General features: G+C 48.7%; 1 protein-coding gene across 36 annotated transcripts in view; it reads left to right on the top strand.

Annotated features, from left to right (window-relative positions):
* Anks1b (ankyrin repeat and sterile alpha motif domain containing 1B) overlaps positions 1-5,843 on the top strand; it is a 1,062,135-nt gene extending 1,056,292 nt beyond the window's left edge. For 21 of the 36 annotated variants that reach the window (XM_045152361.1, XM_045152355.1, XM_045152350.1 and 18 more), the window contains 2 exons: positions 2,156-2,323; positions 5,617-5,843. In XM_045152361.1, coding sequence (XP_045008296.1) covers positions 2,156-2,323; positions 5,617-5,727 — 279 coding nt within the window. In that variant the 3' untranslated portion in view covers positions 5,728-5,843. Of the gene's footprint in view, positions 1-2,155; positions 2,324-2,923; positions 5,256-5,600 lie in introns of those variants that run through there. The other 15 variants (XM_045152363.1, XM_045152357.1, XM_045152369.1 and 12 more) reach the window with 3 other exon arrangements.
* Positions 5,844-12,681: the final 6,838 nt, after the last annotated feature.

Here is a 12,681-nt window from a genome sequence, read left to right as displayed (position 1 = left end):
GTGCTGAGTGTAGGCCGTGGGAAGGGCTCAGCCCTCTTCGTGCAGTGATGGTCAGAGCTGTCTCCCAGTCCTCCTCCACGATCGGTTCTTGGTGTGTTACTAATTTACGAGTCTGACTCATCACTGGAGGCAAACACAGCCCAGCTCGGTGCTCACTGCGGGGAGGAGCTCAGCCAGCTGCACACAGTTCAGTGTCTCAGCTCCACACAGCTGTCTTATAAGATCTCTGTTTCCTCACAGGTAGCTCAAAAGAGACTAACTCATCCTCTGTCAACCCAGCTCTTGAACTTCAAAGGACATTTTCCCCACTTGGTTCGAACATGATAGTTCATCTGGCCTTGACTTAAAATCTAGTCAGTCCAGAGCCAGTGGGGCTCTTCCATGTGGCCTCAGAAAGCCATGCCTTTGTCTCCTTGTCCATCCTTACCAAGGCTGAGGACAGTAGCAATCCCAGACACTGCCAGAAACCTGGGAAGAGAGCTCCCGGAATGCTTGGGTTGGGTAGAGGTGGGTAAGGGCACAGTAAATCTCTGCCAAAGAATGCCGTCTCTGTGATTTTGAGGAACCACAGAGATATGGTAGGGGCACACGTTCAGAGATGAAGATTTGGGAGAGATGATGCCTGCTCTCAGCTGGTGCAGTAGCTGTGAGAACATTCTCAGACAAGAAGTATATTCGTCAGGGTTCTCTAGAGGAACAAGACAGAATGAACATATGTTACAGAGAGCATTTATTAGCCTGGCTTACATGATATGGGCTGGGAAGTCCGACAAGGGCTGTCTTGTCTGTATGCCGGACAGGCCGAGTACTCAGCGCATAAGGCTGACATCTCAGCAATCCCAACCTGGTACTGAAGGCCTGCTGGGCTGCTGGTCTGAAGTCTACATTGGAAAGCTGCAAAAAAGTTGGCTTCGATGTCACCAAAATATGACAATGATGGATAGACGGACTCACCAGCAAGGATTAAGGGCAAACAGGCAAGAAAGGGCCTCCTTGTTCCAGAAACTTCTTTATGTAGAGGCTGCCACCAGAAGGACTGCCCGCTCTGGAGGAAAGTCTTCCCCGTCAGTTAATCCTTCCCGGAAAGGTCCTCACAGACACAGGCATGCCCAAGATGCATGTCTCTTACTCGATTCCTGGTCCTGTCAAGGGATTGAACCACCATGGGGGTGTGGCTTACTCATAAAGTGCTTGCTTCACATGCATGAGGCCATAGGCTCACATTCTGCATGACCAGTAGACATCTACTTAGTGCACTGGTGACTGCGGGGTGTCGTGGGGACCCTGTCTGGTAGGGGCCAATGTCATGTTGTCCCTGTGATACAAGACACAGTGGAAGGCGCAATTGGGATAGAAATGAGAGAAGCCCATTTGAAGAGGTAAAGGAGTGATTCTGAAAGAAGGGCTGATGGGCTGGTGGAAGGTCCAAAGAGAAGAACTTTCCTCCCAGGCATGGCTTGGCCTGGCATCCTGGACTGACAGGATCTCCTGCTTCTTGCTGATTTGGTGATGAAATGTAGAGTGGACCCACAGGGAGAGCAAAAGCTTCAAGAAATAGACGGGTAATTGGCTCTGCTTGAGCACTGTTTGCACGCTCACTGCTGCCACTGTGAGACTCCACGCCAGGCATGACTAATGCCTCTCCCCTCAGCCTAAATTAGATTTTGATTGTGTTTCATAGATGTTCACAGGATCACAGATGTTTGAGGTAAAAAGACCCAAACTTCTCAGGAACACCCCCCCATGGAGTATGTAGGATCATCCTCACAAGCATGGCAGAGCTGCTGCCAGCTGTGGGCCGACACCACCAGTAACCTCTTGTCTCCCAGGTCCTCATGAGTCGGGTAGCTGCACACAGGGAAGCTGTGTCTGGGGCTGGTGGGCTGGGTGAAGACCTTGTTTGTGGCAGGTTAATGAAGGAGGCCCCTCACTGTGGCTGTATACCAGTGTGTTACATCAGTGACTAATGCTTTATGTAGACGCCGAGCGGCACCTGGAGTGTCCTGTTCCCCACACAGTTCTCCTGAGTCACCACAGCCTCAGGTGGAGTAATTCAAGGTCCTCATTAGCTCGCCTCCTACGGTGTTCCTCAGCCAGCCACTCATTCTGACTCGCGTATGTACCCATAGTAAATGCTTCCTCATTTTTCTTGCAGAATTTAGCCTATGAAATCATCCTAACACTGGGACAGGCATTTGAGGTCGCTTACCAGCTAGCACTACAAGCAAGGAAAGGAGGACACTCCTCCACGCTTCCAGAAAGCTTTGAAAACAAGCCCTCCAAACCTATCCCCAAGCCCCGCGTTAGCATCCGCAAGTCAGTGGTAAGTAGAAGAGAGGGACGGTCTACAAACCTGGAACCACAGGGAGAGGGGAGTGGGGTGCTGCAAACAGGGCCCTGTGTGGTCTGAGGACCCTTCCGAATCCAGCCTCCCCTTGCTTGACCTCTCCCTCAGCCTCCTCCTGGCATGTGACCGTCACCCTCAGCTTAGTTCTTGTAGGCTAAGAACTCTCTCCCTGAACCCAGAGGTGCCAGAGAATCCCCCACTTTCTCTGCCACCCGCCGCAGTGGTCTTGTGAGGGAGGGGTTCTGGCTGCTGCTGGCCTTAGCACATCGTACCAGAAGGTCCAGGAAAGCCTGGGGGCTGCCCTCTTTGAGGCCTCCGCTTCCATCCCAAGCTCTCAAAAGACCCTGGCCTCCAGAGATTTGTGGAGGTGCAAAGGTGAGGATGCTCTGGTACCCCTGCTGGCAGACACTGGATCCCCGGGCTGCTTTGCCTTGTGCAAGGCCTGGGCCACATCTTGGTGCCCTCCCTTTGGGCATCTGAGGCTTCCTGCAGCCTGGTGACTGTCAGAAGGTGGCACCCCTCCTCCTTGTCATCTGCCTTCCTCCAGGAACTTCCTCCGTTCCCTCCCTCCCACAGGCTCTGACATCCTGTCCCAACAGGCTCCTATGACTTCAAAGCGGCCTCCTCTGGTAGTAGCAACACCCAAAGCTGGAAGGTTCCCAACCAGCCTCCCATCTGCTTTCTGCTCCAGCTGCCATCCTGCATCCTAGAAACCCCAAGACTGGCACCGGGTGGGCCCCAGGATGCATTGCCCTCTCACCCCCTCATCCCTTCCATCTGCCATTCTCTGCTCCTCTCAGCGGCCCCCGGGCCCAGTGTCTTGAGGGACTAGACATTTTTTACCTCTGCAGAAAAGTACACTTCCCTTGGTGACTTGGTGACTTCATGGCTTCTTACTTTTAACTTTTGTTTTGGCCCAACTCCTGTCTCCATTCTTGGTGACTTCAGCTCCCACAGAAATGAACCCTTGTACACTGGCCTCTTTATCCCTACAGTTTGCTCCTATATCCCAGGAGGGAACTTCTCTGCCCTGACTGGTTGTCACCAGTGGCTCCACCACCTCTGAGAATCTTTACGTCAGACCCCACACTCAGCCCCTCAGTACTTGCCCAGCCCATGGCCCCCAGTTCTCTCTCCAGCCCCAGAACTCAAGAGGTGAGGCCCACGTGCCGTTTGTCCTCACACTTTTCCACCTTCACGGTTAGCGGACCACTGAAACCTGCTTTTCTCTCCATCTTCTCAGCTCAGTAAACACCACCGGCCACCATGCTGCTCAACCCAAAACCCTACAAGTCAGTTTGAGTCCTGTCTTGTCCACACCTCTGTATCCAACCAATGAGCAAAGCCCCTTCCCTGTGCTCCCCCAAAACACACTTCTGCTCACTGCTCTCCATTCCTTTCCTAGTTCATGTGCACGTAGCACACACCTCCCGGTGATTTCCTTTTTCCACGCGGGAGAGATCAAATCATAACACCCCATCCTAATTTCTTCATAACACCCAAACCTAATTTCTTACCACATTTCTTGGTGCCCAGGCCTCACCATTCCTTGAATATGCAATGATCACTCCAACGTGAAGCTGTTATACCATCTCTCCCCTCCACATGGAATGCTGTTTCCCTGAATTCTGCATGGCTCACACCCTGGTATGGCTCAGGCCTCAGCTGTACGGAGTCTTTTCCATACCAGGGTAGATATACCAAGTTCCATTAGCATATTCCTCCCCCCCCACACACACACACACTTTTAATTCTGTGTAGTTTTTTTTTTTTTTTATTTTGCTCACCACTTGTTACTGCCTGTCTCCACAAAAGTACAAGCTTTCTGTATACAGGAACCTGCTGTGATATCACCCGTGAGCCAAGCCCATAGCAGGCATTCAGCAAGTATCTGTGGTTGAAGGAATAAGGGGGTGAGGGTGGATTTAACAAATGTGTCTTTGAGAACAATTAGGCTGTTACGGTGTCCGGGAATGCACAGCCTGTTTGGGGGATCGTCCCTTAGACTACTATATTCCCTCCTGTGTGGGCTGCATAGTCTGTTCACCGCAGGTGCCTCCGTCCAACTTTACCGTGGTCCCAGTAGACTTCTTCCAGAAGAGTACAAAGGGTTGGGTGCCATATGGGCTCATAGAATATTCATCTAGACTCCTTCACTGGGAAACAGGAAAATAGACAGTGAATAATACTGATGTTTTTTACCTGCCTCAGGATCAGGCCTCCTCAACCGGCATCAGTGTTCCCTTTCCGCTCAGCTCTGGTTGTTTATTGTTAGGAATTACACAGGTACCTTAAGATTGTGTGGAGCCCCCCCCCCAACCTTGTGGAAACACAAACAGAAGGAAACTAAAAGGCCCAGTTCCTGCAGCCTTCCAGCAGGCTGGGCGGCTAATGCCTCCAGACTAGGGAAGCCTCTGGAAGCTACCTGCCCCAGGCACTGGAGCAGCAAGCACACAGGGCTGGACTGGCAAGCCGTGGATGAGGCAGTGTCAGGGGCAGATCCTGTCCTGCGGGCACACACTCCTTCAGAGCTCAGGGTTCAGCTGCTGCCCAGGGAATGACCTAAGTGGCTTTGTACGCACAGAAACTCATCCATTTGAGAGCAAGGCAGGATCTGCCCAGGTCCAACCTGAAAGGCTCCTGCTAAACCGCTTCAGCCTTGGCCAAGCCTCCTCCATCTCCCACTCAGCTTCGTGGGCATCTATAGTTGGTGGGTGTGAGCAAGAGGTGGTCTAAGTATTAGGAATAGAGCAGAAGAGGGGAGCAGAAAAGGTGTGGTGTGTCAGATGCAGCTTTCTAGGAGACGAAGTGTTGGGGCCAAGACCCTGGGCTGTCAGCGCCCATGATGTGGGCAGGGGGCCTGGGCGTGGATTGGTGCACAGAAAGGCGCAGCACGAAGTTGTGTCCACCTCCCCCAACACCGCAGGTCACGGCTGGGGGGGGGGGGAGGGGAGTGATGATGATGGTGGTGGTGGTGATGGAGCGTGGGGACCGGGAGGACTGGCCCGCCTCGCCTCCCGCGGATGGGGCCGGGTGCCCGAGCGCCCCCCTGCTGCCCGCCTGCCTGCCTGCCCGTGAGTCCCCGGGTTGGGGGTGGGGGCGAGGCCGGGTCTCACTCGCGTCACCCTTGCAGGCCCCCGCAGAGTCGCTGTGCAGTTCAGGTCCCCAAGCGCGGACGCCGGGTCCCGAGGTCGGGGTCCAGCGGCGCCCGCGCGCACGCGCCGCCGCCCGGCTGCCGGATAACGGGCATCAGCCTTTCTGTTTTCAAGCAGATCGACCCTTCTGAGCAAAAGACTCTGGCCAATCTGCCGTGGATTGTGGAGCCGGGGCAAGAGACCAAGAGGGGCATTAATACCAAGTATGAAACCACGATTTTCTGATAGTCGCCGTCCCCACCCCCCACGCCCCCCACACTCCCCGTCCTCCTCGCGGCGCCTGGCTCGCCAAGCGGTCCCCGCAGCAGGCTCCCCTTCGCGCCTCCGTGTCACCCGTCCGCCCGCCCCGGGACGAAGACCGCTCGGCTCGGCTCGGCTCGGCTCGGCTCGGCTCGGCTCGGCTCGGCTCGGCTCGGCTCGGCTCGGCTCAGCCCTCGTGGCCCCGCCCACCCCCGGGAGTCCTCCGCGCACGCGCATCGACTGACCGACGGACCCGGGATGGAGGGCGCCAGCCGGACTTTTGCAGCCGCACCCCTGGAGGCGTCCGGGACGCCCCACTTCTGCTCCCACCGCCTCCCTAGGTACCGCTAGTGACTCGGGCCCCTCAGCACTTGCTTTGCTTTCGATGGGGGAAGAACACCTTGAAAAAAATATAAAAATAAATAAATAAAAAGTGATGGGGATCTCTAATACTGCCTAAAAGCATAAACATCTTGGGTGTAGTTTTCACTGTCAGAGGGTTTGAAAGGTAAAAAGGGAAAAGAAAAAGAAAATCAGAGCAGGGCTGTTCCCATAGAGCATCTGTAAAATCATTGTGTCACTGAGTACGGTTAATGAAAAAAAAAAAAAAAAACACAAAAAAAACAAACATGATTGCCAGGAAATTCTGTTTCCCAATTTCTATATTTGTGGATTTTCTATGTAATCAACTCTGTCGGATAAAGGAAACCTTTCATGGTTAATTCAAAATTTAAAAATGATTTAAAACAGAAGTTTATTATGCACAGAAACAAAATGTGTCTTGTATTAAATATTTTTATTAAAAGAATGTTTCATTAATGCATTGATAAGAAAACTAGGTTAGTTGTGCGAGATGTTTCTGGTTTCATTTCAAATAACGAAATTTCTACCAAGAGGACTGGCTCAGTTGAGAATTTGATGCTGATGCGGTCCACAGAGCAGGAGATGCGGGCGCCCAGACTAGGGTGAACGGAAGAGAAGTGCTGGCTCACGCAGCCATATACCTGCAAAGGTGGGTGTTTTGTTTTTTTTTAAAGAACATGTTTAACAAAAAAAATAATAATAATAATCTAGGGCTCCTGCTATCAAGATTTCTGTCATGGAAACCTTGTTTGAGAAAGGTGTTAATAAAATTCTATTGCAAAAATGTTTTTCTAGAAAAAGATAAATACACAAAAAAATAAGAAATTCCAAAGTAATAAAAACTTTTCTTGAAACACAAAAAAAAGTTTGCTTACTATTTGATTAAATAAAAATTTACTTACATTTCTTTAAGGTATTTTAATTTTTTTAATGTCTCTGTGGAGTATTTGTATGATACCATAATGTATATTTATGTAGAATCAAAATATATAAACAATATCAATATCATTATAGAAGAATAACATTTTAACGTATATGGTTCTAACCAATCATATTGTGAATCATTTTGAAGTTCATTATAGCGATATTGATAAATTGTGAAATTGTCTTAATGTTTTTTTATTAACTGATATTATTTTAAACCTGAGATTATCACATTCATCAGTTGGTGAATTTTGAAGAAAAGCTAAATTTTATTTCAAACTAACAAATGTATATGGTTTTAGTTCAGTGTTGAAAAATTTTAATACACTATTAAATTACTTGAACTGAACAGTTCCTTGTATATATTTTGCCTATTCACTGTTGATATGTATGTAGTAAACTGAGAATAAAATAACACTAAAATATAAAATACCAAAAGGAAAATTGTATAGGAGCAAAGCGCAAAACAGCTTTGCTGAAATGGAAAGCATATGTGTAAATAAGCTTGGGCTTCCAGTTATAAATTTTGTAATTTTTGTCATTATTTATATCCTATTAAAAAAGCACACAAAATAAAACATAAGTTGTACAGTGACTGGTGCTTGGCATTGTTCTGTAAGCACCTCCCACTTCTACGGAAGAGCAGAACCACAGGCCTCTGGGCATCCACAGATACAGGGATTGTTTTTTAATTGGCCAAACCATTGAGAAAACTGCTCCTTCCCAAGTCCAGACAGTCTGATGGAGAAACAGTGGCCTCTGCAGCTTGACTTTCAGCTGCAAGCCTCCACTGACTTTGCCTAAATGTTAAAGTGACTTGTAAGGAGGAACTGGAAAAAGAAATTTCTAGAAGAGAAAGGACTGGAAACTGGATTGTTTTTATAGTACAACATAGATACTATGCTTAGAAAACAAAAAGTGTCATCTACATATTCATCAGTCTTTTCATTCTTTTTTCCTATAACGTGTGCCAGCTGTGAGTAATGGGCCACTTCAGAGCCACCCTGACTCTGGGGTGCACGATGGGCATGCTGTTATCTTGCCAACCACCCCTCCCCACTCAGATTGCTACCCAGTCCATGACTGGTACTCTCAGAAACCCAAAGCAATCTTGGGGTGCTCTTTCCCGGGCACGCAGAAAACCGAGGCTTTGAATCCCAAGGAGCTGTGTTGACATGGGCCAAGAAGCTCTTTCCTGACAGAGGCTGTGGGCTGGAGTTTTAGACTGTCATGTTTCCCCTGAGCTAGTTTGGCCCCCCTTTTTTTTTATCTTCACTTACCACAAAGTCATCAATCCTCATTATCTTTGTCAAATACACATTTATATCCATAATGGTCTCAGCTTGAAGCACATGGCACGCACTCCAATTTGGGGAATTTAAGAATTTAATTAATAGACTACTTGTGTGGCAGTCTCCTTGTGCTGGCACCAGCTTGAGGAGGAATAAGACAAAGCTCTGTGCCAGGGCTGCCCTCCTCCAAAGTTAGCCCAAGCCCCAGTGGCCCTCGGAGAGGAAGCTATGGCTTACAAGAACCTGACCTCCCTCTTGGCTTGCCTTCACGGCAAGTCCACGGGAGCTGCACCATGCCAGGACAGGGCATGGAGTTGAAGAGTGTACAAGGGAACCAGCCCCATGCATTGGAGAAGGGATTCACAGCTGATTTCTTCAAAGGGAAAAAAATCTGTCAGTTTGATGAGAGGTAAAAGGTGAGGGTCCTCGAATGCTAACATTATTCATCAAAGGATTTGAATCATCTTTTACAGAAGGACTTTAGTTCAGTTACTCCATTTTTTCTTATTAAATTGTGTTCTGTGATAAATCTGGGCAAGTGGACTCAGTGAAAATTATGCCTAGTCAGGTCATTAATAAGTCATGGAAGTGATTTTTCTTAAGACACACCAGATTATCACAAGCTGGAAATACTGTTGGCACATCTAATGTTTGGATAAAATGGACTAGAAGTTGGGCTTAAATAAAGGACATGTGGCCACATTCTCAAAGATCAATAAAAATTCACACTTGGACTCCAAGCAACACTGTTCTTATTTCTAAAACGAAATGAAACTCTGATAAGTGATCTACCTTCCAGAGAACGAGAATATGACTGTGTTCAAGAATCTATATGGAATAAAGCCTCTTGTTTAAGATATTATATTTTTAAGTTTTCTTTTCTATATGGGGTTATTCAGTGACTGTGTTTCATCTAAAAAACAAACTGATGGTTTTACACACATTTTTAATAACTTTAAAAAAAATTTTTTTTGTTTATTTTAAAGTGACAGAGAACGAGGCAGAGAGAGAGAGAATGGGCACACGAGGGCCTCCAGCCACTGCAAACGAACTCCAGATGTGTGCGCCCCCTTGAGCATCTGGCTAATGTGGGTCCTGGGAAATCGAGCCTCGAACCGGGGTCTTTAGGCTTCACAGGCAAGTGCTTAACCACCAAGCCATCTCTCCATCCCACACATTTTTTTAAAAAGGAAGATGGGAGACTGGAGATATGGCTCGGTGGTAAAAGGCACTTGCTTGCAAAGCTTGAAAGCCCAGGTTCAATTCTCCAGTACCCACATAAAGCCAGATGCACAAAGTGGTCTGGAGTTTGTTTGCAGTGGCAGGAGGCATTAATACACTCATATTCCCTCCCTCCTTCCCTCCCTCAACCCCCACCCTCTTTCTCTCTCAATAAATAAATAAACACTAAAAATAAAGATGGGCTGGGCATGGTGGCACATGCCTTTAATCCCATCATTCAGGAAGCAGAGGTAGAAGGATCACTGTGAGCTTGAGTCCACCCTGAGACTACATAGTGAATTCCAGGTCAGCTGAGCTAAAGTGAGACCCTACCTTGAAAAACCAAAACCAACATAAATAAATAAATGAAAGTGGATGGTCAGCCAGCACAGTCGGTCCTGCAGCAGACCTCCACCAGCCTGCCCACGGCATACTCCATCCCTGTCTCGTCCCTGCTCAACCAGCCCCACACTGCTACCTGCCTCAGAAACCAGTTCCAAAGGAGGTAAAATCCAACCTGTGAGAATGCTTAGGGCCGTGGCATTATCAAGGGCCTGCCTACAGGAGATTCTATTAACACCCACAGCCCAAACTTGGTTTTGCCATTAGTTCTTAGCCAACCTTTTTCCTTCCAGGACCTTCTGTAGAAAATCCTTCCAAGCCCAACAATTGCACTCAGTGCATAATTCATAGAGATTCACAGCTGCAAATTACTGTCAAAACAGTTTGGGGGCTGGAGATATGGTCCAGTGGTTCAAGGCACTTGCTTGCAAAGCTTGATGGCCTAGGTGTGATTTCCCAGTACCCACTTAAAGCTAGATGCACAAAGTGGTGCTTTTTTATTTGCAGTTTATTTAAGGGAGGAGGAGACCCTAGAGTGGCCTCCCCATAAATAAATAAAAAACATTTAAAAATAAACAGTTTTTGTTTTTCCTTTCCAAGACTCAAGACATGTTTGTAAAAGCTGCCTGGACCTTTGACTTCCCAGAAGTAGCTGATGAGCAGTGATGGGAGCAAAGGCACTTACGTCAGGGGAAGAGAGATCCTGAGCTCATTGCTCCAGGGCAGCCACCCTGGAGGGCTCACCAGGGATCTTATTTGGTTCACCGCAGAACAGAGGGCAGGTCAAAAGGAAACCTTGGATTGGAGAGATGGTTTAGCAGTCAAAGTGTTTGCTTACAAAGACTGAGGACCCAGGTTCAATTCCCCAGTACCCACATAAACCAGATGCACAAAGTGTCTCATGCATCTGGAATTTGTTTGCAGTGGCTAAAGGCCCTGGTGCACCCATTTCTCCCTCTCTCCCTCTTTCCCCCCGCCCCTCCCCTCCCTCTCTCTCTCTCTCTCTCTCTCTCTCTCTCTCTCTCTCTCTCTCATAAATAAAAATGTTTTTAAAAAAGGAAACCTCCACACTGCCTCTCTGCCTTAGTGAAAGAGTTGGCACTTAACAACCAGTCTGCTCACAGCATAGTAATTAATAAAAACCATAGTCAATACCCAGTATTATATCCACTGAGTGTTCCCTTGACTTAATGGGGTCCACACAGCTGCTCCCTAGGGAGCCTACAACTCTCTCTCCCTCTCAGGCGTCCACATGGTAGTGTTGAGGGACGTTGAAACACCCCAGGAAGAAGCAACATCAGCTGTTTTCTGACACTTGAGGGGCTGGTTTCTCTCCAGATCTCAAAAATGCATGCTCAGGGGCGGGAAAGATGGCTTAGCAGTTAAGCGCTTGCCTGTGAAGCCTAAGGACCCCGGTTGGAGGCTCGATTCCCCAGCACCCACATTACCCAGATCCACATGGGGCACATGCATCTGGAGTTCGTTTGCAATGGCTGGAGGCCCTGGCACGCCCATTCATATTCCCTCCCTACCCCTCTCTCTCTCTCTCTCTCTCTCTTTCTCTCTGTGTCTGTCACTCTCAAATAGATAAATAAAAAATGAACAAAAAATAAATATTTAAAAAATGTATAATCAGGGTTTTTTTAAATATTTTATTTATTTATTTAAGAAAGAGGGAGAAGCAGATAGAGAGAGAATGGGCAGGCCAGAGCCTCTAGCCACTGCAAACAAACTCCAAGTGCATCGTCCACCTTGTGCATCTACCTTACGTGAGTCCTGGGGAATTGAACATGTGTCCTCAGGCTTCACAGGCAAGCATCTTAACCACTAAGCTCCCATGCTCAGTTTTTTTAGAGAAAAAAAATCCCAGTGTGCTAAGTGTTAATTCAGGGATGACCAAGACTTCAGGTGTGGCCTTTCTGAGGTGTGGGGTAGAGATGCTGCAAACTCAAATGACTTCACAGCCACAGGAATGGAGGTGACCCTCCATTCCAACTGATTGTCACCAGACAGAAAGAAGACCCTGCCTTGACAAAATTGACCCATGATGGCAGGGTGAAGCTCTCCGACTTCGGATTCTGTGCCCAGGTCAGCAAGGAAGTCCCACGGAGGAAGTCACTGGTTGGCACACCCTACTGGATGGCCCCAGAGCTCATCTCCCGGCTTCCCTATGGGCCAGAGGTGGACATTTGGTCACTAGGGGTAATGGTGATTGAGATGGTGGATGGAGAGCCCCCCTACTTCAATGAGCCACCCCTCAAAGCCATGAAGATGATTCGGGACAACCTGCCACCCCGATTAAAGAACCTGCACAAGGCTTCGCCATCCCTGAAGGGTTTCCTGGACCGCCTGCTAGTGCGTGACCCAACCCAGCGGGCCACAGCTGCTGAGCTGCTGAAGCACCCATTCCTGACCAAGGCAGGGCCACCAGCCAGCATTGTGCCTCTCATGCGCCAGCACCGTACCAGATGAGGCCGGTACCTGGTCCTGAACCAAAGATCCTGGGGTTGCCTGCCCTGCAGAAGCCAGTAGGAGGCTGGCCCACTCCCCCAGCCCAAGAGACACTCCACATGCACCATCATCCATAGTGTTGGGAACTTTGTGGGACCCTACTACTAAACTCTGTTGTAGATTTCGTGACTTTAAAGCAATGCAGGGTAATGTGGGAGTGAGGTTCCCAAGGTCCCCCACCCTCTAGGGCAGACTCCCTCCCCTCCCCTGTGCTCGGTCCACAGGAAGGAGGATGGCCACCCATCACTGGAACTCTGCAGCAGGACCCACTGGGGCAGAAGTGACA

Source organism: Jaculus jaculus, chromosome 6 (genome assembly GCF_020740685.1).
Source record: "Jaculus jaculus isolate mJacJac1 chromosome 6, mJacJac1.mat.Y.cur, whole genome shotgun sequence".
Lineage (NCBI taxonomy): Eukaryota > Metazoa > Chordata > Mammalia > Rodentia > Dipodidae > Jaculus > Jaculus jaculus.
Note: the sequence above shows the minus strand (reverse complement) of the source record. Positions and strands in the feature narration are given on the sequence as shown.